Here is a 24,084-nt window from a genome sequence, read left to right on the forward strand (position 1 = left end):
TCTGTGTATATGGTGGTCTTACCTGCTTCGATGTATCTTTAGAATGGAGCATTTTCCCCTTTTGTATCTCCAGTGCCTAGAACAATTCTAGAATAGGTGCTCAGGAAGCACTGAATAGTGGTCTGAACTACCCTCTTGTGAGCTTGCCTAGAAGTGAAAAAATTGCTTGGCATCCCTAAGTAAACTGAGTTGCTAAACCGCTAACCCAGGCACTGCCCTTTGCAACTTGATCCTGCATTTTCAATTTTTTAAGAAAGTAAGGTTGATAAGTTGAACTTAGCAGATCTATTAGGAATCTGAGGCTTTCTGTTGCTTTCATTCCCTAACCTAGGAGACCACATTTTGAGAACCTTTTTTTTTTTTTTTTTTTTTTTTAAGATTTTATTTATCCACAAGAGACAGGCAGAGGGAGAAGCAGGCTCCATGCAGGGAGCCCAACGTGGGACTCGATCACGCCTTGGGCTGAAGGCGGCACTAAACCGCTGAGCCACCCGGGCTGCCCCATTTTGAGAATCTAAGCATAACAATTCCACACCTTTGATGTCTGCTTTCATGTCTCAAAACTACCAGAACTTGGACGTTTTCCCCATTGGAATGGAGCTAGTAAAATTGAAGTGTAAATAGAAGTAAGATACCCCAAAGACCTATTGCAGTGACTGGAAAGATCAGGAACCACCCAACGCCAACCCGGAAGATTAAAGTGTAGTGTCCGAGAAGTTTGATTGGACTTGGATTTTGGAACTTATTCATGTTCTGCTTCAAGGAAAAAATGCCCTAGTTCTTTGAGGCTCTAGGAAAGGGAGGCCCCCAAACAATGGGGTAGTGCATCTACTACAACCAAGGAGAAAAGTTCACCAAAAGGCATATCCTACACCAGGGAGCAGGGCTTGCCCAGACTCGGGTTTGAAATCCCTTGAGGGGCACCTGGGTGGCTCAGTCTATTAAGCGTCTGCTTTTGGCTCCGCTCATGGCATGACCCCGGGGTCCTGGAATCGAGTCCCACGTCGGGCTCCCTGGGTGGAGCCTGCTTCTCCCTCTGCCTGTGTCTCTGCCTCTCTCGGTGTCCCTCATGAATGAATAAATAAAATCTTTATTTAAAAAAAATGCATTCTGCTTAAAGAGCATCTCAGTCTTCCGAGAGCTCTAGTACATGAGGACGAGCAAGTCCTACAGAAGTGGGCGGGAGGGAACAGGAAGAAGGCCCGCGGTATCCTGGACTTCTCTGTGCTCCGGAGATTGGGAAAGGAGAGGCCTGAGCTTCAGGATCTTGCACAGGGGGTATAGCCAGCTTTGGCAGCAGCCCCCACCCCCTAAATAGTGGGTCACCAGGGAGGGGGCCCCTCAGATCATCCGTGACCCCTGGCTCTGAAGAAGGAGATGAGGGGGTGGACCGTGCTGCTCAAGCCCAAATGTCTCCCAGAGCTGTAGGGGCAGAAAAGAGCCTGGCAGGGTTCCCTCTCCACTGCCCAGCGCTGAGCTCTGAGGGGTGCTCCGTCTCATCGCCCTCTCCTGAGAAGGAAGACACAGTGGAAGGCTTTGTGTGTGTGTAGAGCGCTTTATATACCGAAGCTCAAACAGGAGGTGGAGGCTGGAGATCCAGGAAGCCGGATCATGGAAAAGAGATTCCAGCTCCCCGCAATCACTTCCCCTAAGGCAAGCCTTACCGATCCGCCTCGGACCTCCAAATGCTAGGTTCCCCTTGTCCCCTTCTGCTCTAGAGAACTCGCTCCTGCTAGGGAGCACCCTTATCAGAAGGGAATTAAGACCTCTCCGGGGCCAGCCCCGCCCTTCAGTCCTCGGCCTCCACCTTGGTCCCCCGGGGCACCAGGAAGATGGCCCCATCGGCGGCCTGCTGCAGGGCGTACTCTTCGGGGGAGTAGCTGTTGCCTGCCTCGTCCCGCAGGTGCTGGAAGATGTCACAGTACAGCTCCGTCAGCTGCTGGCGCATGACCTCCAGGGTCCGGTCGGCCTCCCCTCTGGCGCGGAGCAGCCGTTCCCGCTCGTTGCCCAGCCGCTCCAGCTCCCGCTCCAACTGTACGATGGTCTCCAGCTTTCTCTTGCGACAGTTCTGGGCCGCCACCTTGTTCTTGCCCCGCCGTCGGATGTCCCGCACTAAGGCCAGCTGGCTCTCCGTCAGCGGGTACCGTGCCAATAGCTCGTTAAAGTCATCCACCGGCAAGTTGACGATCTTGTCCGTCGGGAAGGGAATCTTCATGGCCAGGGCCCGACGCTCATCCCGACTCCCCGCCTCCCCCCGCGCCGTGGACTTGGCCCTCACGGGGCCTGCGGAGGGTTCTAGGGCTAAGGGGGTCTCTGCAGGTGGCAAGGCATAGTTGGGGTGAGCCAAAGAGTTGGGCATGAGTGAGTAGGGATACTCCACTGGGTACATCTCTACATACTCGCCTGCGCCGCCGACCAGCCTCCGTCCCCTCCAGCTCAAGAGATTCAGCGTCACTATAGTTGAGGGATAATCCTGAGTCAGATTCTGGGTCTTCTTGGGGCTTCGGGGGCCCCGCTGGCAGGCCGATGTCCAGGAGAGCCAAGGGATCTGGGAGGGTCTCACTGAGCAGGCCTGAGAGGGTCAGGGGCTTGGAAACCGGTATGGCCATGTTGCCGTAGGAGTACGACGGGTCTGGGACATGAGATGCGGCTGCTGGGAGCTCGTAAGGTGTTGGAGGAAGGGGGAAGCCAGCATCTGGATGGATCGAGCAGGGGCAGTAAGTCGGGGGCGGCGGGGGCCCAGGGTATGGGGCTGGGGCTGGGGTCTCAAACGACGGCTCACTTGGAGCATTTAGGCCCTGCAAGAAAACACACAGAGGTTTGAAGACAGGCTGAGGAAGAGAACCAGCTGGGTCCTTCTGAAAGGTACGGTGACATAACGGGAACAGAGAGGTGCAAAACACCACGCGAAGCCTCTCGTAAGGTTGCTGTGCCGCTATTCCAAGTAGAAAGCAGCTTTAAAAAGCTTAAACAGGGGGATCCCTGGGTGGCGCAGCGGTTTGGCGCCTGCCTTTGGCCCAGGGCGCGATCCTGGAGACCCGGGATTGAATCCCACATCGGGCTCCCGGTGCATGGAGCCTGCTTCTCCCTCTGCCTATGTCTCTGCCTCTCTCTCTCTCTCTGTGTGACTATCATAAATAAATTAAAAAAAATTAAAAAAAAAAAAAAAAAAAGCTTAAACAGGAGCGGCAGTCCCCGAGGTCAGACTCCGGGAAGGACTACCTAACGCTGCAACATTATGGAATCTCCCCCTCTTCAGGGGAAGCTCTCACCCAAGTTTGAAAAGGCTCGTCTTCCTTTCTTTCCTTCAAGAAGACAAGAAGTTGTTATCTGTGATGACCCCCCCAGAACCCTTTCCTGCTGTGGTTATCTAGGGTCAAAGGGTCAAGTTCAGACGCTGGCCATGCCCTTGGCACCCGGCAGAGGGAGCTGCTGAGCGCGAGGAGGGCTTAGGGCAGAGGGCTAGGTCTGGGGGCTGAGAGGCACCTTGGGGAGCCGGCACTCGCAGTACCCTCTCCTCCCCAGGCCCTCTGTCCCCGCCCAGGTGCAGAGAGAAGGAGGGAACATGCTGGAAACAGGGCCCCCAACTCACATCGAGGAGCCACCGTGCTCCAGCCCAGCCGGGGACAAAGGCATCATTGTTAGGCCAACAGACACCCCTTTGTCCAACTGGCAGGAGGCAAGGACCCTGTCATAGTCTGACCCCCTCCTTCCCCAGGCCCCTGAACTACTGCTCTGCTACCTGAGGGAAAGGGGCCCAGCATCTGAGGGCAGGGGGAGGCAATGAGGGGAGAAGATGGGCAGGGCTGGAGGAGAGGGAGTTCAGAAGGGAAGAAGGTGAGCGAAGGCAGGCGGCCCAGGTGGGCTAGAGAGATGGGAGGGGAGGGGCTGCTGAGAGCCTACGCGGCCAATCAGGTCCTTCCTTCGCCACCACTCCTTCCCCTGCTCTTCCGCACCGCTCACCCCTTAATATTCTGGTCTTCCATCCAGATCGCCCTCCTGCACCAGCCCTTCCTTTTCCAGTGTCTGGAACATTCCCCGCTCGCTCCAGCCCCCTGCTCAGCCCCAGCCAGACTCCCTGCTCCTCAGCTCTCCCCTCCCCTGGGTCCCCCCAGTCCCGCTCACCTGCAGCTCAGTGATGGACATGATCTCTTGCCAAGTCAGCTCCATCTCGCCCAGCTCTGGAGTGGGCAACTGTGTCCCCCTGTCCCTGCTCTGCTGGGGAGGACACGGGGGCATCCTACTGGGCCAGGGCCTGGTCCAGCGTCCTTAAAGCCCAAAGTCCCCAGGAACCTGTGTCAAAGGAGAAAACAGGGTAAAGAATAAGTAAGTTTTAAAAAGGAGAAACAGGTTAAGGCCTCTCGTGCTAGGGACCAGCCACTTTGTCCTGGCTCCACGGAGAGCTCCCGCAGCCTCGCGGGAGAGAAGGCGCGCCCTGTCCCCCAGTTACGCTGTCCTCGCCGACCAGCCCCTTGGGCTGCAGAGGCTGTCCGTGTGGTGTGATCTCCACCTCACCTGCTATGGCTGCAGACAGGTCCTTGCGAGCACAGCAGGTCTGTACCTTCTTTTGCAGGCAAGGTGCCCTCTCTTTCCCCTTCTTCTTACTCCCTAAAACTGTATCACTGGCCAGGGCAGAAGTCAGATCTTCTGGGGGACTTTTTTCCCTATTTTCCGGGGCGACATCAGGGATCACTCCTGCTTTCCTCCTCTGTCCTCAGTTTTCCTCCTCTGTCTCATCTTCCCAAGATGAGAATGAGCGCTTGGGGATCCCCAAGGAGCATGTTGTGGGAAGAGCCAAGTAGACAGCCCCTCCTCTGCTCCGAGATATGGCCCGGGCCTGGTGGCTGATAGCAGCCCTGCCTTCTCCTCCTCTCCTGGCTCTGGGCTCCCCTGCTTGGGCCTGATAAGAGGTTTATCAGCTGGAGGCAGCAGAGGAGGAATGGTCTCTGGAGACACTGGACCTCTGTCCTCTGTCCCTGCAGGGTCATCTCGGCCATACCCCAACCCACACAGCCAGGCGGCCGGGGTTCCTAAGGTAATAGGACAATCGTCGCGAAGGCCTAGACGCGCTGTCAAGAGTTCAAGAGCGGCGGGTGTCCCGCAGGCCTGAGTCTGCCGCCGGCTTCCACACCCGTCCCAGGAGGTCGGCCCGAAATGCAGCCGCAGCCGAAATGCAGCCGCAGCCGAGAAGCCGGGCCACCGCCTGTGCCCCGCCGCCCCGCCGCCCCCCGCCCGGCCCACACTGCCGGCTCCGGCTCCGGCCCTCCTCCTCACGCAGTTCTTTCCGCAGAACCTCTTCTCTCCTCTTCTCAGAAAGGCCTCTCTAGAGCCTCAAAAGCACTTTCCCTTCGGCTCGTCCCCGCCGACCTTCCCTGACCTGGGCTCGAGCTGCCGCGGCCCCGGGCCTGAGGCCGGCAGCCCAGGCCGGGCACTGCTCTCAGCTTGTCTCCGCATCCATAAACCCTGGGGTTGCGTAGCTTGAGCTCCGCGTCCTTTTCTGCAGCTTGCTGCTCTCAGGCGCCCTCAGCCCTCTCCACGTCGCCTCCCTCCGGGCCCTTCTCAGCCCACCTCCCCACCCGACCCGCCGACCCGCCGTCACCCACCTCCCGGCCCGCTCTCCCTGCCCCCGGGAGGGATCCAAGGGGCTTTCACGGGGCCTCCTCGGATCTTAGGGCCAGACACGGCACCCATCGCTGCCCCAGAGGAAGGGCAGGCAGGCTGGGGGGCGGGATCACCCCAAGCTGCAGGACCTTGATCGCCACTAGGATGGCCCATCCCCGAATCTGCTGTGCAACCGGCTCCTTGGTTTCCCGCAAACTCAGGCAGAGAAGCTATCCTGAGGAGGAGGCCGCCCCCCGCCCCCCTGCTCTACTGCCCCCAGAGCTGGGAGCCGTGTGGCACGCCCCGCAGTGGGCAAAGTGGGTGGGGTGTTTATGTCTGCCCAGGATGCCATTTCAACACCGGAACCCCGCCCTCCCCCACCCAGGTTCTGGAGGAAATTGCCCAAAGGCAAAGTGAATGGAGAAGGGGCTCAGGGGGCAGGGACAATGACTCTTGCCTCACAGCCCTTCACCCTGCACCCCTCCCTTGGTCCCTCCTCGGGTCTTCCTGGATCTGACCCGTAGCTGCAGTACCAGGAGCCTGCCCTAGGAGGCAGGAGACCAGGTTCTCGCGCCTCCCGAAGGCGAAGGCGTGCCTTGGGGCAAATCACTTCCCCATTCACCTCTTCCCCGAGGGGACCAGAGGCGTCCCTAGCTGTGGGAGGCGGTCCGGTCCGCGGCACCCAGCTCGGGCAGTCACCAGTTTGATTGTGCACCACACTCACCTGTTGTGCTTGTGGGAACTCGGGCTCCCGCAAGGCACCCCAGACCTACTGAATGGAATTCATAGGTGCAGGTACCCAGTGGCGGGCACCTTAACAAGCGCCTGGTGCTTCTGATGCGCAGCCCCACCCCACCTTGAAAAACGCTGAACTAGTCCAACCTTCTGTGTTTACAGGGAAGAACACGAAGCCAGAAAAGAGCCTGGCAAATTAACCCTAGACGCCTCCTAGCTTCAAACCCATGACCCAGGCAGGCTGCCCTCAGGGCTGCCCCGGTCTCCGAGACTCCGTATCAGCCCCTTCTCATGGAGACCAGGAGCTCAATCTCCCCTGAACCTTTGGGACAAGGAAATGAGAATCCACAAGGGTCCCCAGGGGGACCTGGAGGCAGGAAGGTCGGGAAGGAGGGAGTTGATGAGAATCTCCGGATTAGCTCTAACGGCCTGTGTGGTGCAGGCCATGGACCAGCCCCAGGGGAGCGTGTGCTCTTCCCCAGCCACTCAGGGCTTGGTGGTGGTCTCTCCACCAGCACAGGCCTCTCCGGCTCTTGGGAGCCTCCCTGTCTAAGGAAGGGGCCGGGGCACAGGGGCTGGCAGGTACACAGCAGGGAGGAGGCTTAGTCAGAACTGCTCAGACAGACCACCACCGGGACGCACGCATGACGGCTCCCGGGAAAGCGAGCGGGCCTCCCTGCGTCCCTTTAGCTTTACAGTAAACTGTTCCCACTTTGCAGTGTGACCTGCACTTTGAGGTCACACAGCCCTCTTCCTCCCCACCAACATGTTCCAGGCAGGACGGGAGCCATTTACAGGGACTATACTCCCCCCGATGGTCCCACCCGGACGGCTCGTAACGCAGGGTCCGGGCACTCACAGAGTGACACAGAGCCTTATACCCAAGGATCCCAGAGGAGGACCACCTGCGAGGGGACGCCTTGACGGGGAGAAGGGGACAGAGAGGGTGCTGGCCTCTGGGATCCTGCTCTGAGGTTTATTAGACCACCCACCTCTCCGGGCATCAATAGAAGCCATGGAAGGATGGGGAGGGATCGGCGAAACCTGGGGCGTGGAGTGGCAGGTGAGCAAGCTGTTCAGAAATATTAGGAACAATCCCAAAAGAGGGGGAGGCACATGAAGGTAAAATAGAGAAACAGAACAGAGGAAAAGGGGAGAGAGAGAGAGAGAGAGAGAGAGAGATCATCAGTGGGAGATCCAGACTCGAACAGGTGTATAGGAACGAGGGAGAAAGGGACAAGTGTGTGCCATCCCCGTTCGGTCCCTAGAAACCAAGCTCCAGCTGTTTGGGGGCCAAGATGTAGAGAATCCCAGCCCCCAGACCGGCCGCCCCCCTCTCTCTTCGGCTGCCACCGGCCTCCTCCTTCCCGAGCTGCTGGACCTCCAGGGTGAAGGGCTGCCCTGCCGGCTGCAGCGGGGGGCGGGGGCAGGAAGGCCACGGGCGGCCAAACCCCAACAGCCCCGCGCCCACCGCGCATCCTGCCCATCCTGGCGCCTCTCACCCCCCAGGCCAGCGGCGGCCCCAGCTCCTCGCCTCCCGAGCTTCCCAGCGGCCACATGGGGCAGCAGGATGGGTACCACGCACCTGAGCATCGCTCCCCCAGGGCGGCCGTGCCATGGGCTGGCTCCGGGTGTCCCAGCCCCGTGACCGTGGCCCAGAGGACCACCGTGCCGCCCCCGCAGCCAGTCACCCTGAGGGGCCCCGGGCGCTCAAGAAGCCATCTGGGTCTTCTTCCCCCAGATGAATTCCTGGATGTCCACTCCTAAGGGGGGCCGCCGGGGAGGCCCTCGGCCCTCGGGGGTGTGCGGGGAGCTGCTGATTCTCTGGGCCGCCACCTCCACGTCCCCAGCTTGTCCCTGGCCCCCGGGCACCCGCCTCCCGCCCCACCCCGCAGGCACCTGTGGCAGGGTCCGAGCCGGGTGAGGAGAGAGCCGTGGCTCCGGCGCGGAGGCTGGGGAGGCTGGGCCTGCGCTGACACCTCCAGGGTGACGATCCCCGCTACCTCTGGAAACAGGGGAGGGCTGCGCCCCGCCCCCGGGCCATCACTGAGCGCTGGGTGCCGAGGCCCGGCCTGAGCACTGAGCACGGGGAGCGCGGCGGTGCCCCAGCCTCCGCTCTGAAGACCTGGGCCTGAGCTCTCCGTCCTTCCTCCAACCCTCCTCCCCTCTCCCCGTGGCCCTCCTCTCCTCCTGCCCCTTCTGGCCAAGAGAGGAAACTTGAGCCCGGTGTGGTTTCTGCCCACACCCCGCCCCCACGGTGCTCGGGCCAGCGGGGGCACTCGGGGCTCCAGCGCCCCGGCCCTGAGGAGCCCAGGAGGCCCGCCAGGCCTGCATTTCTCCCGGGCACATGATGAATCCCAACCCGGTGGCCCTCTCCCGGGTGACCTCTCGACTTTATGCAAGTCGTAACCTCCTTCCTTCTGCCCCCTTGACTCTCTTCGGGGCAGGGAAACTGAGTCATGGCAAGGTGAATGGCAGCTGGAGATAGGGACCCAGTGTGTCGCGTCCCAGCTGTTTGGGCAGCTGGGCATTTAGGGCATTGCTTTCATTTGAGGAAAGCCTGGGTTCCGGGAGAGAGGTGAGGGAGCTGTTTTGGGGAGGAGGGGCAGTGCTGCTTTGATGTGTCCTTTCACCTGCAGCTTGTCCCCTCCCCCAGCAGCCTCAGATGTCCTGGGACAAAGGCCTCTTTCTTGGCCCCGTTTGTTGCCAGTGTGTGAGGGGAGTTAGGTGTGCCGGGGGCGCCCAGCAGGGACATTATGCACCCCTCTTACAGGGGCCCTGGGTGCCCTCTGTCCTCCTTTCTCCCAGGCGGGGCACCCCAAACGCATGGCTGCCACACACCCTCCGGGCCGGCCGGCACATGTGTGCGGGATATCAGGTTCATCCCCAGCACCCGGAGCGGCTCCGTCTCAGGCCAGCAAGGATCCCCAGAAGTCACTCCATCACCCCTGGGCCTCCAACACGCACCCTAGGCCCAGGCCAAACATCTCTCTCCAGAGACTGGAGGAGGCTTGCTTCCTCCTAGCTTCCTTTCAGTGGCTCTCAGCTGTAAGGAAAGTCCTTCCCAGGTCTAGCTTCAGGCCTTACAGCTGCAGCTTAGACGTTTTCTCTATTTTTTCTTCTTAGAATGTTCAAGTTTGCAGCGGTTTGGCGCCTGCCTTTGGCCCAGGGCGCGATCCTGGAGACCCGGGATCGAATCCCACATTAGGCTCCCGGTGCATGGAGCCTGCTTCTCCCTCTGCCTATGTCTCTGCGCCTCTCTCTCTCTCTCTCTGTGACTATCATAAATAAATAAAAATTAAAAAAAAAAAAAAAAAGAATGTTCAAGTTCCATTGGAAACAGTTAAAGACTGGGAGGCAGATGGGCGGCGCTGCCCCCAGCCAGGATTCTCCGAAAGGATCGTGCTCACTGTTAAAATGACAAAATTTTTCTGTCCTGGTTGATAAATAAGAGCTCCTCCGAGTGTTCCCCCCTCCCGCCGCCTCCACATCAGCACCCCAGTTCTCCCTCAGGACCTTCCACAACCAGCAACACAACCGAGCGACCCAAGAGGCCTCCTTGAAGCCTTGGCGAGGGGAGGAGGACCGGTCAACAGCCACCCAACCCCAAGGTCAAGTGCTTGGGGCTCCAGCTCTGTCCCAGGAGACCATGGTCCTGCTCGCATGATGCACGGAGAGCCGGAGGGGACGCGTGGCTTCAGGGCGCGCTGCAGGTGGGGCCGCAGAACCCCCTGATGAGCTGGGCGTGAACGTGGGCCGCACACCTGGCACCTGGGCGCCCAGATGTAGCTCTCAGTGGCGTGGCGGGGGCGAGGGGTGGTGATAGTCACGCCTGTGGCTGATGAAGTAGTGATATCAGGTTGCAGCTAGTGGACACACGCGGAGTGAAAACTGGCTCAGGCCCCTGGTGTGGCCGCAGACGCCACGGTGGGTAACGAGCCTCCATAGTCATCAGTCCGTTCAACGGGGGCTTATCGAGAGCCCACGATGTCGCCTACTACAGGGACACAGGGATGAGTGCCACAGGCCACGCACGTCCCCACTCACAGCCTCGTTGGGGAGTTGCGCCGGGCAAGGTCTACACTAGCAGCTTCGCAGGTGAATTTCCGGAGGTTGAGGAAAGGCTTCCCGGAGGAGGCGGCAACTGGGCTGGGCTGTGGAGGACGACGGGGGCAGGTGAGGCGGGGAGGCCCGGGCTGGGTGGGGGAGCTACCCAAGAGTGGGGGGGGGGTGGTGCGGGTTTGCACCCTGGAGCACCGGGCTCATGGAAGCATTCGCAGGGGTTCACTGCTTGTTTGGGGGGACACACGGATCGGGATGGTGCGGGCTGGGCCGGGGGAGGAGGGCCTTCGCAGGCCAGCGCTGTCTCTCCCACCTGCCCCAGGAGGGGCCTGCCTCCGTGACACCTGCCTCCGCGACACCTGCCTCGGGGACACCTGCAGCCCCTGGGCCCCTGGGCGCGGGCTGGGCCCTCAGCCTCCCCTGGGTTGCTGCTGTGCAGAGGCAGCGGCCTTCTCCGTCCCTCCCTCCCTCCCTGGCCGGCGTGGTCAGCAGGGGCGGGGAGCCTGGACGGCCGGGCCCCCACCTTCTCCCAAGTCTCCCCCCGCCGGGCAGCAGGCGGGGGGGGGGGGACCACGCGGCCACATGTCCCCTCCACGCGGCTCCCGCGCCCCAAGACGCTGGCCTGCGGGCCCGATCCGTCCCCTCACCCCTGGGGCGCACACCACCAGGCCAGGCCAGGCCGCAAGCCTGTTGCCAAACGCCCCCGGTTACGCAAGCGGCTTCCCGAGCAGGGCGGGGCGGGTAAAGGTGGAACCGGCGGCCCGTCCCGGTCCCCAGGGCAGGGCCGCCCCTGGCCTGCTCCCCGCTGCTCTGACCGCAGCGGCCCGGGGGCGGGGGCGGGCCTGGCCCTTTATCAGTGCCCTGCAGGCTGGCCCCTGCCACCCCCTGGCTTCCTCTCCCAACAGACGGAAAGGGGAGGCAGCCACAGGAGGCCAGGGGAGGGCCGGGCGTTATCCTGGGCACCAGGGCCTGGCGGTTGCCCCGATGGCTGGGGGAGGTAGAGGCCGGCGGGACCTGGGAATACTTGAGGCCCCTCTTCCTAAAGCCAACTGAGGCCCCGGTGTTAGAGCCAGCTCTCCCGAGCCATCCACCGGGGGTTCCTTGTGCTCTAGTTTGCGCAAGGAGAGGACAAAAAAAAGTCTTTGAGGGGGTTGCTTTCCAGGGATAAGAATTCTTAGAGGATTTGGACGCCTGGGGGCTCAGCGGTTGAGCGGCTGCCTTGGGCCCAGGGCGTGACCCCGGGGTCCCAGGATCGAGTCAGCATCGGGCTCCCCGCAGGGACCTGCTTCTCCCTCTGCCTGGGCCTCTGCCCCTCTCTCTCCCTCTCTCTGGATCTCTCATGAATAAATAAATAAAATCTTTAAAAAAAATTCTTAGAGGATTGACTGAGGAGTTGAGGGGAGCCTGAGCCCCACACTGAGGCCAAAAGAGCTTGGGGCTTAGAGGTCCAGGGATGTGGGTAAGACTGAGGTTCCCAGACTCTGACATCCGAGAGCTACGCCCTGCTAGCAGAGCCTAGCGCTGTACCCGAAAGGACGAAGGCTACTAGAGGAGTCCAGAGTAGCCCGAAGAAACCGCCCCAGGGCTTCATTCTAAACCTCGAAAGGGACATGGGCATGGTTAGAGCAGAATGAGGGAGGACCGGATCCTCAATCCTTTTTTTTTTTTTTTTTAAGATTTTATTTATTTATTCATGAGAGACACAGAGAGGCAGAGACACAGGCAGGGGTAGAAGCAGGCTCCATGCAGGGAGCCTGATGTGGGACTCGATCCCAGGACTCCAGGATCAGGCCCTGGGCTGAAGGCGGCGCTAAACTGCTGAGCCACCCGGGCTGCCCCTGGATCCTGGATCCTGGATCCTGAATCCTGAAGCCTAGGCTTGAGTCTCAGCATTTCCTGGCTATGTGGCTTGGGCAGCCCAACCTTCCCGAGCTTTCTCTCCTCACCTGAAAAATAGAGACGGTAATGATAATACCTATTTAGCGGTGTTGAGAAGATGAAAAGAAGTCAATAGGAAAGTGAGTCTGGAAGCGCCTGGGTGGCTCGGTCGGTTAAGCGTCTGGTTAAGCACCTGGTTAGCATCTGCCTTCGGCTCAGGTCATGATCCTGAGGTCCTGGGATCAGCCTCCCATGCATTGGGCCTCCTGCTCTGTGGGGGTCTGCTTCTCCCTCAGCCTCTGCCTGCCGCTCCCCCTGCTTGTGTTCTCTCTGTCAGGTGAATAAATAAAATCTTAAAAAAAAAGAAAAAAAAAAAAGGAAAGTGAGTCTGTTATTATTAGGAGATGGAAGCTTCAAAGCCTGGGGACCAGAGCGCCTCAGGGGCTTGAGGAACAAGAACAACACCCCTGGAGGCCACACGCCCGTGTGCGAGGCACCTGGCACAGAACTGCAGCCAGCAGGGCAGCCTGACTCTGGAGGCATCAGGCCTAGGATGCAGCAGTTTGCGGGGCAGGTGGCAGCTAGACTTCCAGGAACCAGCCCTCAGGCCATGGCTCTCCCACCAGCACTGATGGGCGGGGCCACCTTTAGCCGCACAGTGGCACAGGGCCAGCCTTATGGGGCTTCAGCCACCTTCCAGGAACCCCAAACCCCTACCCCCACCTCACTGTGTTGCAATCCTCTGCAGGGGTGGAGCTGCCGAGGAAGCCTCACCCTCTGCTCCTTAGAGGAGGAGACCTGATGCCTACTTTATTTTTATTTATTTATTTATTATTAAGTAAGCTCTGTACCCAATACCCAATGTGGGGTTTGAACTCACCACCCTGAGACCAAGAGCCGCATGCTCCATCAGCCAAGCCAGCCAGATGCCTATTTATTGATTTTCACAGCCATCCTGCTCATTCCAGCCTCCTTTAAAAAAAAAAAAAAATATATATATATATATATATACACATATTATTTATTTATTCATGAGAGACACAGGGAGAGAGAGAGGCAGAGACCCAGGCAGAGGGAGAAGCAGGCTCCATGCAGGAAGCCGGGTGCAGGACTCAATCCCGGGACCCTGGGGTCACGCCCTGAGCCGGAGGGAGACGCTCGCCCCTGAGCCACCCGGCTGCCCTCGTTCAAGCCTCCTTATCTTTGCTCCTGCCCTCCCCTCCACCAGGATGCTCTGCTGGGCCCTTCCTTCCAACCTGAGGCGGTGTGGAGTGGAAGAGAGATGGGGTTTGAGTGTCAGCTCAACCCAGCACTGGGCATTTAGGCAAATTATTTAAACTTGGGATCCCTGGGTGGCGCAGCGGTTTGGCGCCTGCCTTTGGCCCAGGGCGCGATCCTGGAGACCCGGGATCGAATCCCACGTCGGGCTCCCGGTGCATGGAGCCTGCTTCTCCCTCTGCCTGTGTCTCTGCCTCTCTCTCTCTCTCTCTCTCTCTGTGACTATCATAAATAAATTTTAAAAAATTTTAAAAATTATTTAAACTCCTCTAGACTCTTAAATGGGGAGACTAGAACTCCCCACACAGGTGATTATGAGGGATAATTATGACGAGACAATGTATGTAGTGTGTAGTCCATGAGTTCCTTATATGTACCAAATAATTAGTAACCTGATTTAAATGTTTTATTTACAAATCGAACCATACGATTTTGTTTTATTATTAGTGATGATTATTATTTGTTTTGTATTCGTGATGGTATAAAACTCGACTCGGAAATAAAAAAAAAACTTGACTCAGGCACTGCTATAGCACAAAGGCTAAGAGCATGAATTTGGGGGGGGGCCCTGGCTGGCTCAGTTGGAAGAGCATGAGATTTTTGATTTTGGTGTCCTGAGTTCAAGCCTTATAGTGGGTATAGAGATTACTTAAATAAATTTTAAAAATCTTTAAAAAATTTTTTTGAAAGCATGAATTTTGGAGTTGGAAATGCCTGTACTGGGACGCCTGGGTGGCTCAGTGGTTGAGCGCCTGCCTGCCTTCAGCCCAGGGCGTGATCCCGGGTTCTGGGATCGAGTCCCCCATGAGGCTCCCTGCGGGGAGCCTGCTTCTCCCTCCGCCTGTGTCTCTGCCTCTCTCTCTCTGTGTCTCTCATGAGTAAATAAATAAAATCTTAAAAAAAAAAAAAAAAAAAGAAATGCCTGTACTCTGATAATCACATTGAGGTTTCAAGCAAATTCTTTAATCTCTCCAAGCCTAATTTTACCCACCCAGCAATTTGAGGATAATAACAATACTTTATATTACTGTGAGAAGTAAATGAGGGACGCCTGGGTGGCTCAGTGGTTGAGCGTCTGCCTTCGGCTCAGGTCATGATCCTGGAGTCCAGGGGTCAATTCCCATATCGGGCTCCCTGCATGGAGCCTGCTTCTCTCTGCCTCTCTCTCTGTGTCTCTCATGAATAAATAAATAAAATCTTAAAAGAGAGAGAGAGAGAGAGAGAGAGAGAGAGAGAGAGAGAAAAGTAAATGAGTTAAAAGCCAGATATGTATGTTTAATTCAGTGAATCATCGCCTGAGATATAGTAAGCACTATCGAGTGGCACATCTAATATTATTATTAAATAAATAATTAAATATATTAAAGTATTAAATTGTTGTTAACTAATATATAAACTTATTGAAAAGAATTGCATTTTATGTTTTGTCTTTTTTTTTAATATTTTATTTATTTATTCATGAAAGACACAGAGAGAGAGAGGCAGAGACACAGGCAGAGGGAGAAGCAGGCTCCATGCACCGGGAGCCCGATGTGGGACTCCATCCGGGGTCTCCAGGATTGCGCCCTGGGCCTAAGGCAGGCGCTAAACCGCTGAGCCCCCCGGGCTGCCCTGTTTTGTCTTTTGTATACATACCTTGAGGTGTCTAGTTCTGAGTATAGATACTGTCACTATCAACAAATACTTATAGAGTATTTGCCAAATTGCTAAGTTTGAAGGACAGCAAGATAGCTAAGTTGTGATCTTTTACCTTTGGGCATTCACAGTCTAATGGTGCAGACACATGTATAAACCGGTAAGTGAATATGGACAGTGATGTGAGAATAGATAAATTCGTTTTGGGGGTAACAAAGGAAAAGGAGGAACTGTCTCAAGGAAGGCCTCGGAGAGGAGGTACACTTTCAACTAGTCTTGAAAGATGAAAAAATCTGAATTTTCCAGGAAGGAAAATGGAAGACAACATTCTAAGCAGAGGAAGCAATATCTATAAATGCATCGTTGTGGGGGGAAAACCTGTAAGATTTGACCAGTTACAGTGTATGGGAATCCCAATGTCGTTAAGAGGGGTTTGGGTGGAGAGGAGGTTTCCTGAAGTTTCCTGATACAGCAGAGCAGGTCTTGGTGAGGAGGCTCAGGGTCCACTCCCTGCCTAGAGTCGAGTTGCCCATCAAAGTTCCTGGGTAGGTCGGTCCCTCCAAGTGCACTGGGGTAAACTCGGATGACCTATGCTGGGAAACCTTAGCAGGGCTTTGATGAGCTTCTTCCAGTCTCTAGGAGTGACCATGTTGGCCAGAGCTGACAAGGGGGCTCTCCTCACTGTGGCGAGCTGGGCCCCACCTCTGTGTAGCATAGAGACACCTATAGAGGTTGTCTAATTTTCTTTCTTTTTTTTTTAATATTTTATTTATTTACTCATGAGAGACATACACAGAGAGAGACAGAGAGAGAGAAGCAGAGACACAGGCAGAGGGAGAAGCAGGCTCCATGCAGGGAGCCTGACGCGGGACTCGTTCCCGGGTCTCCAGGATCATGACCTGGGCCGAAGGCGGCGCCAAACTGCTGAGCCACCGAGGTATCCCAAAGGTTGTCTAATTTTCTAAGTGCCTCTGGGCCCCTTCCCAAATTCTCGTGTGTGTAAACCTTCTTCCAAAAAGCCCATGTCTACACCAGGGCCTCACACACTCCCTGTCGGCTATCCTTGTCCGGTTCTCTCTGGCTGCAGCTGAAACCACGCTCATGAACTGGTTGCTGCTCCGCTGGCAATGTTTTCCCCAAAGAGATCACTTGGCAGAGAATGAGACACCCACAAGAAGGAAGGTGCCGATCTCCTGACCTCATCTTCCCCCAACTATCAGCTTTCCTTCTCCAGAGTGAAGAGACAGAGATCCATATAGAGGATTGGTGGAGAGCCAGCAGCTCAGTTACCCAGGCGAGAAATGAAAAGCAGGCTTCATTGTTTCTTACTCTCTGGTGGGAGGAGAGGTGGAAAGAAGAAATAAGGAAAGACCAAGGGTTGGCATAGAAAAGAAAGTTGGAACAATTTAATCCAGATGAAATCCTCCGAAATGTCCCAAGGACCTTAACTTCTGTTCACCATTTCTTCTCACACCCTACGCCACTCCTCCCATCCAATTACCCCTTTTCCTTCAAGGACCCTAAACTATTGATGCTATTTTGTTATTTTATTCTTTAAATGATCCATCCACTCCCCTTCATATCCAGAACTATAAATTTGCAAATACTGTTAACTTCCTTGCCCCTTTCCCCCTCCATTATATTTTCCTGAGGGGAAAAAAAAATCAATTCTGGGGCATCTGGCTGGCTCAGTTGGTAGAGCATGTGATTATTGATCTTGGGGTTGTTGGTTTAAGCCCTTGTTGGGTGTAGAGATTGCTTAAGGAAACTTAAAAAAAAATCAATTCTGGTTAAATCCAACAATTTAGCTTCTCCACATCTATACCTGGGCAGCTAAATCTTGCTAGAGAAAAAGTCTCAGATTCTTGCTGACTAATATCACTTTAAATGCATGCCCCCCAAATTCATCACTGCCTAGTACTACATTTCCCTGGTAAGTTCTCATTTCTACTCTCCTCAATAATCGCTTCACCATTTCTCTCTTCTGAAATCTCCAACACCCCTTCCACTTCCCTCTCAGCAGATGACCTCGCCTCATATTTCTTTCTTTCTTTCTTTCTTTTTAAGATTTTATTTATTTGGGACGCCTGGGGGGGTCAGCGGTTGAGCGTCTGCCTTTGGCTCAGGGCGTGATCCTGGGGTCCTGGGATTGAGTCCCACGTCCGGCTCCCTGCATGGAGCCTGCTTCTCCCTCTGCCTGTGTCTCTGCCTCTCTCTCTCATAAATAAATAAAGTATTAAAAAAAAAAAGAGTATCTCTGCTCCTAACTAAGGCCATTCCCTGTCAGCTCTGAAAGCATAGCTGACATTCAGTTCTGCACCACACACAGCAAGGCTGCTCTCTGCACAGCTGACTATGTGGACCCAGTCGTGAGGAGGAGGCTAATTCAGGGGTGGTGGTGGTGGTGCTGAACTGCAAAATAGCAGCCCTGAGAGTTCATCCAGGTAGAAGTCCCACCCCATTCTCTTGGATGCAAGCGCAGCTATATAATCCCAGAAAGCTTCCTCTTTGTGGTCTTAAATGTCATCATAGTCATGGGTGGTTGGGGAGACACTTCCCACACTTCAGAGACAAAGCCAGACTGCTGTTGGGGCAGAAAGATGCGACCTTCTCTTGTCTCCCCAGGACCTGCCTCACTGTCCGAAAGTGCCCCTACGGAGCACTCAAGATTGAGGTGTCCTTACTTGTCATCTTGTGGAGGGGATGTGCCCACATCTCCAGGTCATCAGCTACAGCTGCTGTCCCCCTCCTGTCTGCAAATCCCACTGTTTGTGCTGTTTCCCATTCTGTAGGAACAATCAGTGATTGCTGTAGCAAGAGGCAGAGCAAGCCCTGGGCTGGGAGCTGGAACATTCAGCACCTAATCTACGTGAGCCATGTGTGGCCCTAGGGGACCTGAAGCACTTTCTAGGTTTTCTTCCACTCTTAAAATGGAAAAACAAAACAACACCCCCCCCCCCCACTACCTCTCTGACTATGTGAAATAAGTAAGGCTCCTTCCGTGCCTGGGTTGATGTGAGAGTGACAAGAGACAGAAACACGGTTGAGTTTTCTTCTTTAGGAGGATCTGAGGCTCAGCTTGAATGCCCAGAAGTTGATTTTGTCAAATTAATTCATCTTAGGAGAACTCATTTATGCTGACCAAACTCAAAAGAGCATGAAATATAAGCTATATGGTTGATTTAATGTTCCACATATAACTTACGGTGGCCTAGACAATCCTATCGACCAACCAAAACACTTGACAATTTTGGAAGTCAAATATTACAAATAGAAGGCTACTCAGTGAACAAGCGAGAATTAGTTGGATGATTTTATTTATTTTATTTTATTTTATTTTATTTAATTATTTTTTAGTTAGATGATTTTAATGGCTAATAGAACTACATCCATCTTCTTTATAAATAAACAAAGATGATACTTACGTAGGCCAAACAAGGAGTCTTCTTCTCTAAAGGTCACTGGGGAGAGGCTGGCAAGCTAGTTTTGGTTGGCTGGGGAGGGGGAATTCTATTCAGATGATCTCCCCTTTTTGTGAACACAAGGTACAATTCAATTGATTGGGTCTCAGCTCCAGCCAAGTTAATATAATTGATTCTGTTTATGTTCACTTCAGCCATTTTATCATAATTGATTAGGTTAGAGTTTGATTGTGTTAGGGCTCCAGCCATTCTACTTTAAGTGATTAGGCTGCTAGGGCTTCAGGAATATTGATAGAATTATGCTTTCCTGAAACTACACCAGGTCATTGGCTACTTTTACAGATGGCTAATTTTATCCATTACACTTTGACTTTTCCTAATTTCGGTCACTTGTGGTACATCATCTTTTGGGGGTACTTTGCCATTATTACTATTCTGTGTCCACTGCAACGTGAAGAACTACAATGGCTTCCTAGTTGGTCTTTCTGCCCTGCATTGCTCTGGGAATCCTTCCTATACACACGGTTTTCAAATTAATTATCTTAAAATTTCTTCCATACAACCTACAAAATAGGAGAAAATAATTGCGACTCATATGTCTGATAATGGCCTAGTATCTAGAGTATATAAGAACTCTTAGAGGTCAACAACAAAAAGACCAACAGTCCAATTTAAAAAGTGGGTAAATGGGGATCCCTGGGTGGCTCAGCGGTTTAGCGCCTGCCTTCACCCCAGGGCGTGATCCTGGAGTCCCGGGATCGAGTCCCCATCAGGCTCCCTGCATGGAGCCTGCTTCTCCCTCTGCCTGTGTCTCTGCCTCTCTGTCTCTGTGTGTGTGTGTCTCTCATGAATAAATAAATTAAATCTTTAAAAAAAATAAAAAAATAAAAAAATGGGTAAATGGGGGCTTGGGTGGCTCAGTGGTTTAGTACCACCTTCAGCCCAGGGTGTGATCCTGGAGACCTGGAATCGAGTCCCACGTCGGGCTCCCTGCAGGGAGCCTGCTTCTCCCTCTGCCTGTGTCTCTACTTCTCTCTCTGTGTGTCTCTCATGAATAAATAAATAAAATCTTTAAAAAGAATGGGTAAATGACTTGAATAGAAATTTCTCCAAAAAAGATTTACAAATGGCCAACAAGTACATAAAAAGATGCTCAGATCATTAGTCATTAAGGAAATGCAAATCAAAACCACAATGAAACACCACTTCACATTAACTAGGATGGTCATTTAAAAAAAAAGGCAAACAACAAATGTTAGTTATAATGTGGAGAAATTAGAACCCCTGTACTTTGGAAAGTACTTCGGTACAGCTGCTGTGGAAAATAGCTTGGCGCGTCCTCAAAAAGTCACACATACTATTAACATATGACCTAGCAATTCCACTCCTAGGCATTTAAGCAAAAGAACTGAAAACAGGTACTCAAATGTTTGTTACATGACATGAATGTGCATAGCAGTACTATTCTTTTTTTCTTAAAGATTTTGTTTGTTTATTCATGAGAGACACAGAGAGGCAGAGACACAGGCAGAGGGAGAAGCAGGCTCCCTGCAGGGGGCCCGACGACGTGGACTCGATCCAAGGACTCCGGGATCCAAGCGCTGAGCCACCGGGCTTCCCTAGCGGTACTATTCTATATACAAGGGCCAGAAGGTGGAAACAACCCAGATGTTCCTCCACTGAATGGATACACGAAACAGGGCACAGTAAGCAATGGATCATTACACGGCCATGAAAAGAAATGAAATACTGATACTTGCTGAGAAATGTATGCATCTTGAAAATGTTAAGTGAAAGGAGCCAGATACAGAAGGTCACGTTTTAGGACGCCCGGGTGGCTCAGTGGTGGAGCTTCTGTCTTCTGCTCAGGGCGTGATCCCAGGGTCCCAGGATCGAGTCCCGCTCCTTGCAGGGAGCCTGCATCTCCATCTGCCTGTGTCTCTGCCTCTCTCTGCGTCTCTCATGAATAAATAAAATCTTAAAAATAAAGTCACATATGGTATGACTCCATTTATCTGAAATATCCATAGAGATAGAAAGCAAATTAGTGGTTGCCCGGGGCTGGAGGGAGAGGAAAATTGGGAGCAACTGCTTTTGGGGCGCCACATATTTTAGGGGTGGCAACGAAAATGTTTTGGACCTAGATAGAAGTGGTTGCACAACGTCGTGAATGTACTTAATACCACTGAATTGTACGCTTTAAAATGGCTAAGGGCACCTGGGGGCTCAGCTGGTTAAGCATCTGCCTTTGGCTCAAGTCATGAGCCCAGGGTCCTGGGATCAAGAGGAGCATTCGGCTCCCTGCTCAGGGAGCGGTCGGCTTCTCCCTCTCCTGCCTGCCCTCTGCCCTGCTCATGCTCTCTCTCTGAAATAAACACGATCTTAAAAAAATAATAAAATGGCTAATTTTTTGGTATATGATATTGCTCCAGTTAAAAAAAAAATTGCCTCCATAATCTCATGCCTCTGCTCAGAAGTGTTCAACGGGTTCCAACTTTGTATGAGGTAATGAATAACAATGGTAGAACATTTAACAGTTTTTACATATTTTTATTATGTCATTTAATCTTACACATTTATCCTCATTTTGATGTTCACCTTTTTCTTTATTAGTTTTTAATTATAAACACATGCTTGTTGTAACAAAGTCAAATATACTGACATACATAAAGGAAAACTATTTAATAATCCACTCTTTCCATCTCACCCTTTAGGGTAACATATATATATTTAGATTTTTTCTTTTTTTTAAAGAATATAGCTTTCTTTATGTATGTATGTATGTATGTAATCTCTGCACCCAAGATGGGGCTCGAACTCATGAGCCAGAGATCAAGAGTCACATGCTCTACTAACTGAGCCAGCCAGGTGCCCTATATGGTGCCCCCATATTCATACTTTTCTTCCACATTTCCCCTTATATGCTTTCTCTCTTTTTTTAAACTTAATTTTTAATTTTTTATATATATTTTTAAAGGTTTTATTTATTTGAGAGGAAAAAAAGACCATGAGCCAGGGAGAAGGGCAGAGGGAGAAGCCAGGGAGCCCGATGTGGGGCTCAGCTCAATCCCAGGACCTGAGCTTAGGTAGATGCTTAACCAACTGAGCCACCTGGGCTGCCCGTTTTTTTTCTTTCTTTTAAGATTTTATTTTTAAGTAATCTCTATATCCAACATACACTTTACAACACCAAGATCAAGAGTCACATGCTCTAGGACCAAACCAGTCAGTCATCCCCTCTTCTATGTTCTCTTTGCCTAGAGTGCTCTTCCCCCAGATATCTACATCATTTATTCTCTTACTCCTTTCAGATCTTTTATTAAATATCCCCTTTTGGGGATCCCTGGGTGGCTCAGTGGTTTAGTGCCTGCCTTTGGCCCAGGGCTTGATCCTGGAATCCCGGGAGGGAGTCCCACGTCGGGATCCCTGCATGGAGCCTGCTTCTCCCTCTGCCTGTGTCTCTGCCTCTCTCTCTCTCTCTCATAAATAAATAAATAAATAAATAAATAAATAAATAAATAAATAAAATTTATAAATAAATAAATAAATATCCCCTTTTTAGTAAGGTCTTCCTTGATCACCCTACTGAATTTCCTCTCTGTCCCTCACTTCTCCCCAAGATGAATGGTATCACTTCAAATTGTGCAACATACCAGAATTGCCCCCAGTGTCTTCAATTTTAATTTTCTCCCTAACAATTTAATTTTCTCCCTACCTAAACTCCTATATAGTTTATTTGTTCCTTTAGTTATTATCTGCTCCTGCTCTCCAACTAGAAGGCAAGTTCCGTGAGGGTAGGGAGACTTACCTGTTTTGTTCATTGCTATATAACCGGTGCTTAGAGTGGCTGACCCACAGGTGGAATTCAATACATATTTGTTGAGTAGAATAGAAACATTTACAAATATAGTTATTCATAATTAGAGTCTTACATTGTTTTAAATCTTAAAAATGCAGGGGCGCCTGAGTGGCTCAGTTGGTTAAGCGTCCAACTCTTTGGTTCAGGTCATGATCTCAGGGTTGCGTCCAGCTCCGTGCTGGGCGTGTAGCCTGCTGGGATCCTCTCTCTCTCCCCCTCTCTCTCCCTCTGCCCTTCACTCCCTCTTAAATAAATAAAATGCGATCATACCTCATAAATTCCTCTGTAATGTAATTTTTCACTTAACATGCCACTCTACTACTTCTCCAGGTTAATATATATAGCTAGAACATACTTTTTCTTTAGTTGCAAGTTATTCCCCAATCTGGATGTACAGTAATTTATTTAACTATTCCCTTACTTATACACAATATTATTTTTTGTCATTGTAAACAATGTTGCAATAAGCATTCTTGTATTATCATTATGTACCGGGTTATGTGTTTATTTCTCTAGGTGAGGATGTACTTACATTTAATTTTACAGGATAGGGATCCCTGGGTGGCACAGTGGTTTAGCGCCTGCCTTTGGCCCAGGGCGCGATCCTGGAGACCCGGGATCGAATCCCACGTCGGGCTCCCAGTGCATGGAGCCTGCTTCTCCCTCTGCCTATGTCTCTGCCTCTCTCTCTCTGACTATCATAAATAAATAAAAATTTTAAAAAAATAATTTTACAGGATATTGCTGTAATACTTTCCAAGAGACTGTAACAGTTCCATCTCCCACAATCATCTGGTCCCACTACAGCAGCTACCTAAGCTTGCATTCAAGGCATTTCCCAATCTGGCCACAAAGTACTTTTCCAGTTTTATCTCCATCCTCTTCTGTATTTCTTTATTTGAATCCTTTGTGCCATCAAGTCAATCCCTCAAACATTTCTTACGCAACCATGAGGACATTTTTGCTTTGCTGCATGAAATAAGCCAGACACAAAAGGACAGATATTATAGAATTCTACTTATAGAAGGTACTGGAATAGTCAAATTCATCCAGATAGAAAGTACAATAGTGGTTACCAAAGTCTGCTGGAGGGAAGAGGAGAGTGGGGAGTTATTGTTTAATGGGTACAGAGTTTCAGTTTCGGATGATGAAAAAGTTGTGTAGACTGATAGTGGGTGATGGTTGCACAACAACGTCAATGTAATGTCACAGACTGTACACATAAAAATGGTAAGATGTTTGTTATGTATAAAATAAATTATTTTACTTTAAAATTAAAAAGTAAAAATCTCTTACACATTCAGACCCCCGTACTTTCATTCTAACCGAACTCTACCTGGCATTTCATCAGTGCGTGAATGAGTTAACGCCTAACTCAACACCTCCTCTTCTCCCAGACCTGGACGACCCCATGCCCCAATCTTGAGGGATCACTCCCTTTTCAGTATCTGTGCTCCTTATTAGTCTTTTCATCCTAAGCTTCCCTTTGACACTGTTCATTCCTCTTTGTAATTTTTTAAAATTTTTTATTTATTTATGATAGTCACACACACACACACAGAGAGAGAGAGAGAGAGAGAGAGGCAGAGACATAGGCAGAGGGAGAAGCAGGCT

The 24,084-nt window shown here is 52.4% G+C and overlaps 1 protein-coding gene and 1 long non-coding RNA gene across 3 annotated transcripts; both read right to left on the bottom strand.

Moving 5' to 3' along the window:
* Positions 1 to 1,535: 1,535 nt before the first annotated feature.
* On the bottom strand, positions 1,536 to 7,704 carry NFE2 (nuclear factor, erythroid 2). The gene is given in 4 exon segments (XM_038577849.1): positions 1,536 to 2,404; positions 2,406 to 2,798; positions 4,126 to 4,293; positions 5,751 to 7,704. Coding segments are annotated over 3 exon segments (1,122 nt in total). The 5' UTR covers positions 4,240 to 4,293; positions 5,751 to 7,704; the 3' UTR covers positions 1,536 to 1,789.
* A 4,439-nt stretch (positions 7,705 to 12,143) lies between these two features.
* On the bottom strand, positions 12,144 to 23,064 carry LOC111092795. Of its 2 annotated transcripts, XR_005379683.1 has the most exons (4): positions 23,003 to 23,064; positions 13,157 to 13,248; positions 12,470 to 12,628; positions 12,144 to 12,344 (listed from the first exon to the last, which is right to left on the bottom strand). It is a non-coding gene; the product is annotated as an uncharacterized LOC111092795 (long non-coding RNA). The 2 variants fall into 2 exon arrangements; XR_005379684.1 differs by lacking the exons at positions 13,157 to 13,248; positions 23,003 to 23,064 and adding an exon at positions 12,774 to 12,897.
* Positions 23,065 to 24,084: the final 1,020 nt, after the last annotated feature.

Source organism: Canis lupus, chromosome 27 (assembly GCF_011100685.1).
Source record: "Canis lupus familiaris isolate Mischka breed German Shepherd chromosome 27, alternate assembly UU_Cfam_GSD_1.0, whole genome shotgun sequence".
In the NCBI taxonomy this organism is placed as follows: Eukaryota; Metazoa; Chordata; class Mammalia; order Carnivora; family Canidae; genus Canis; species Canis lupus.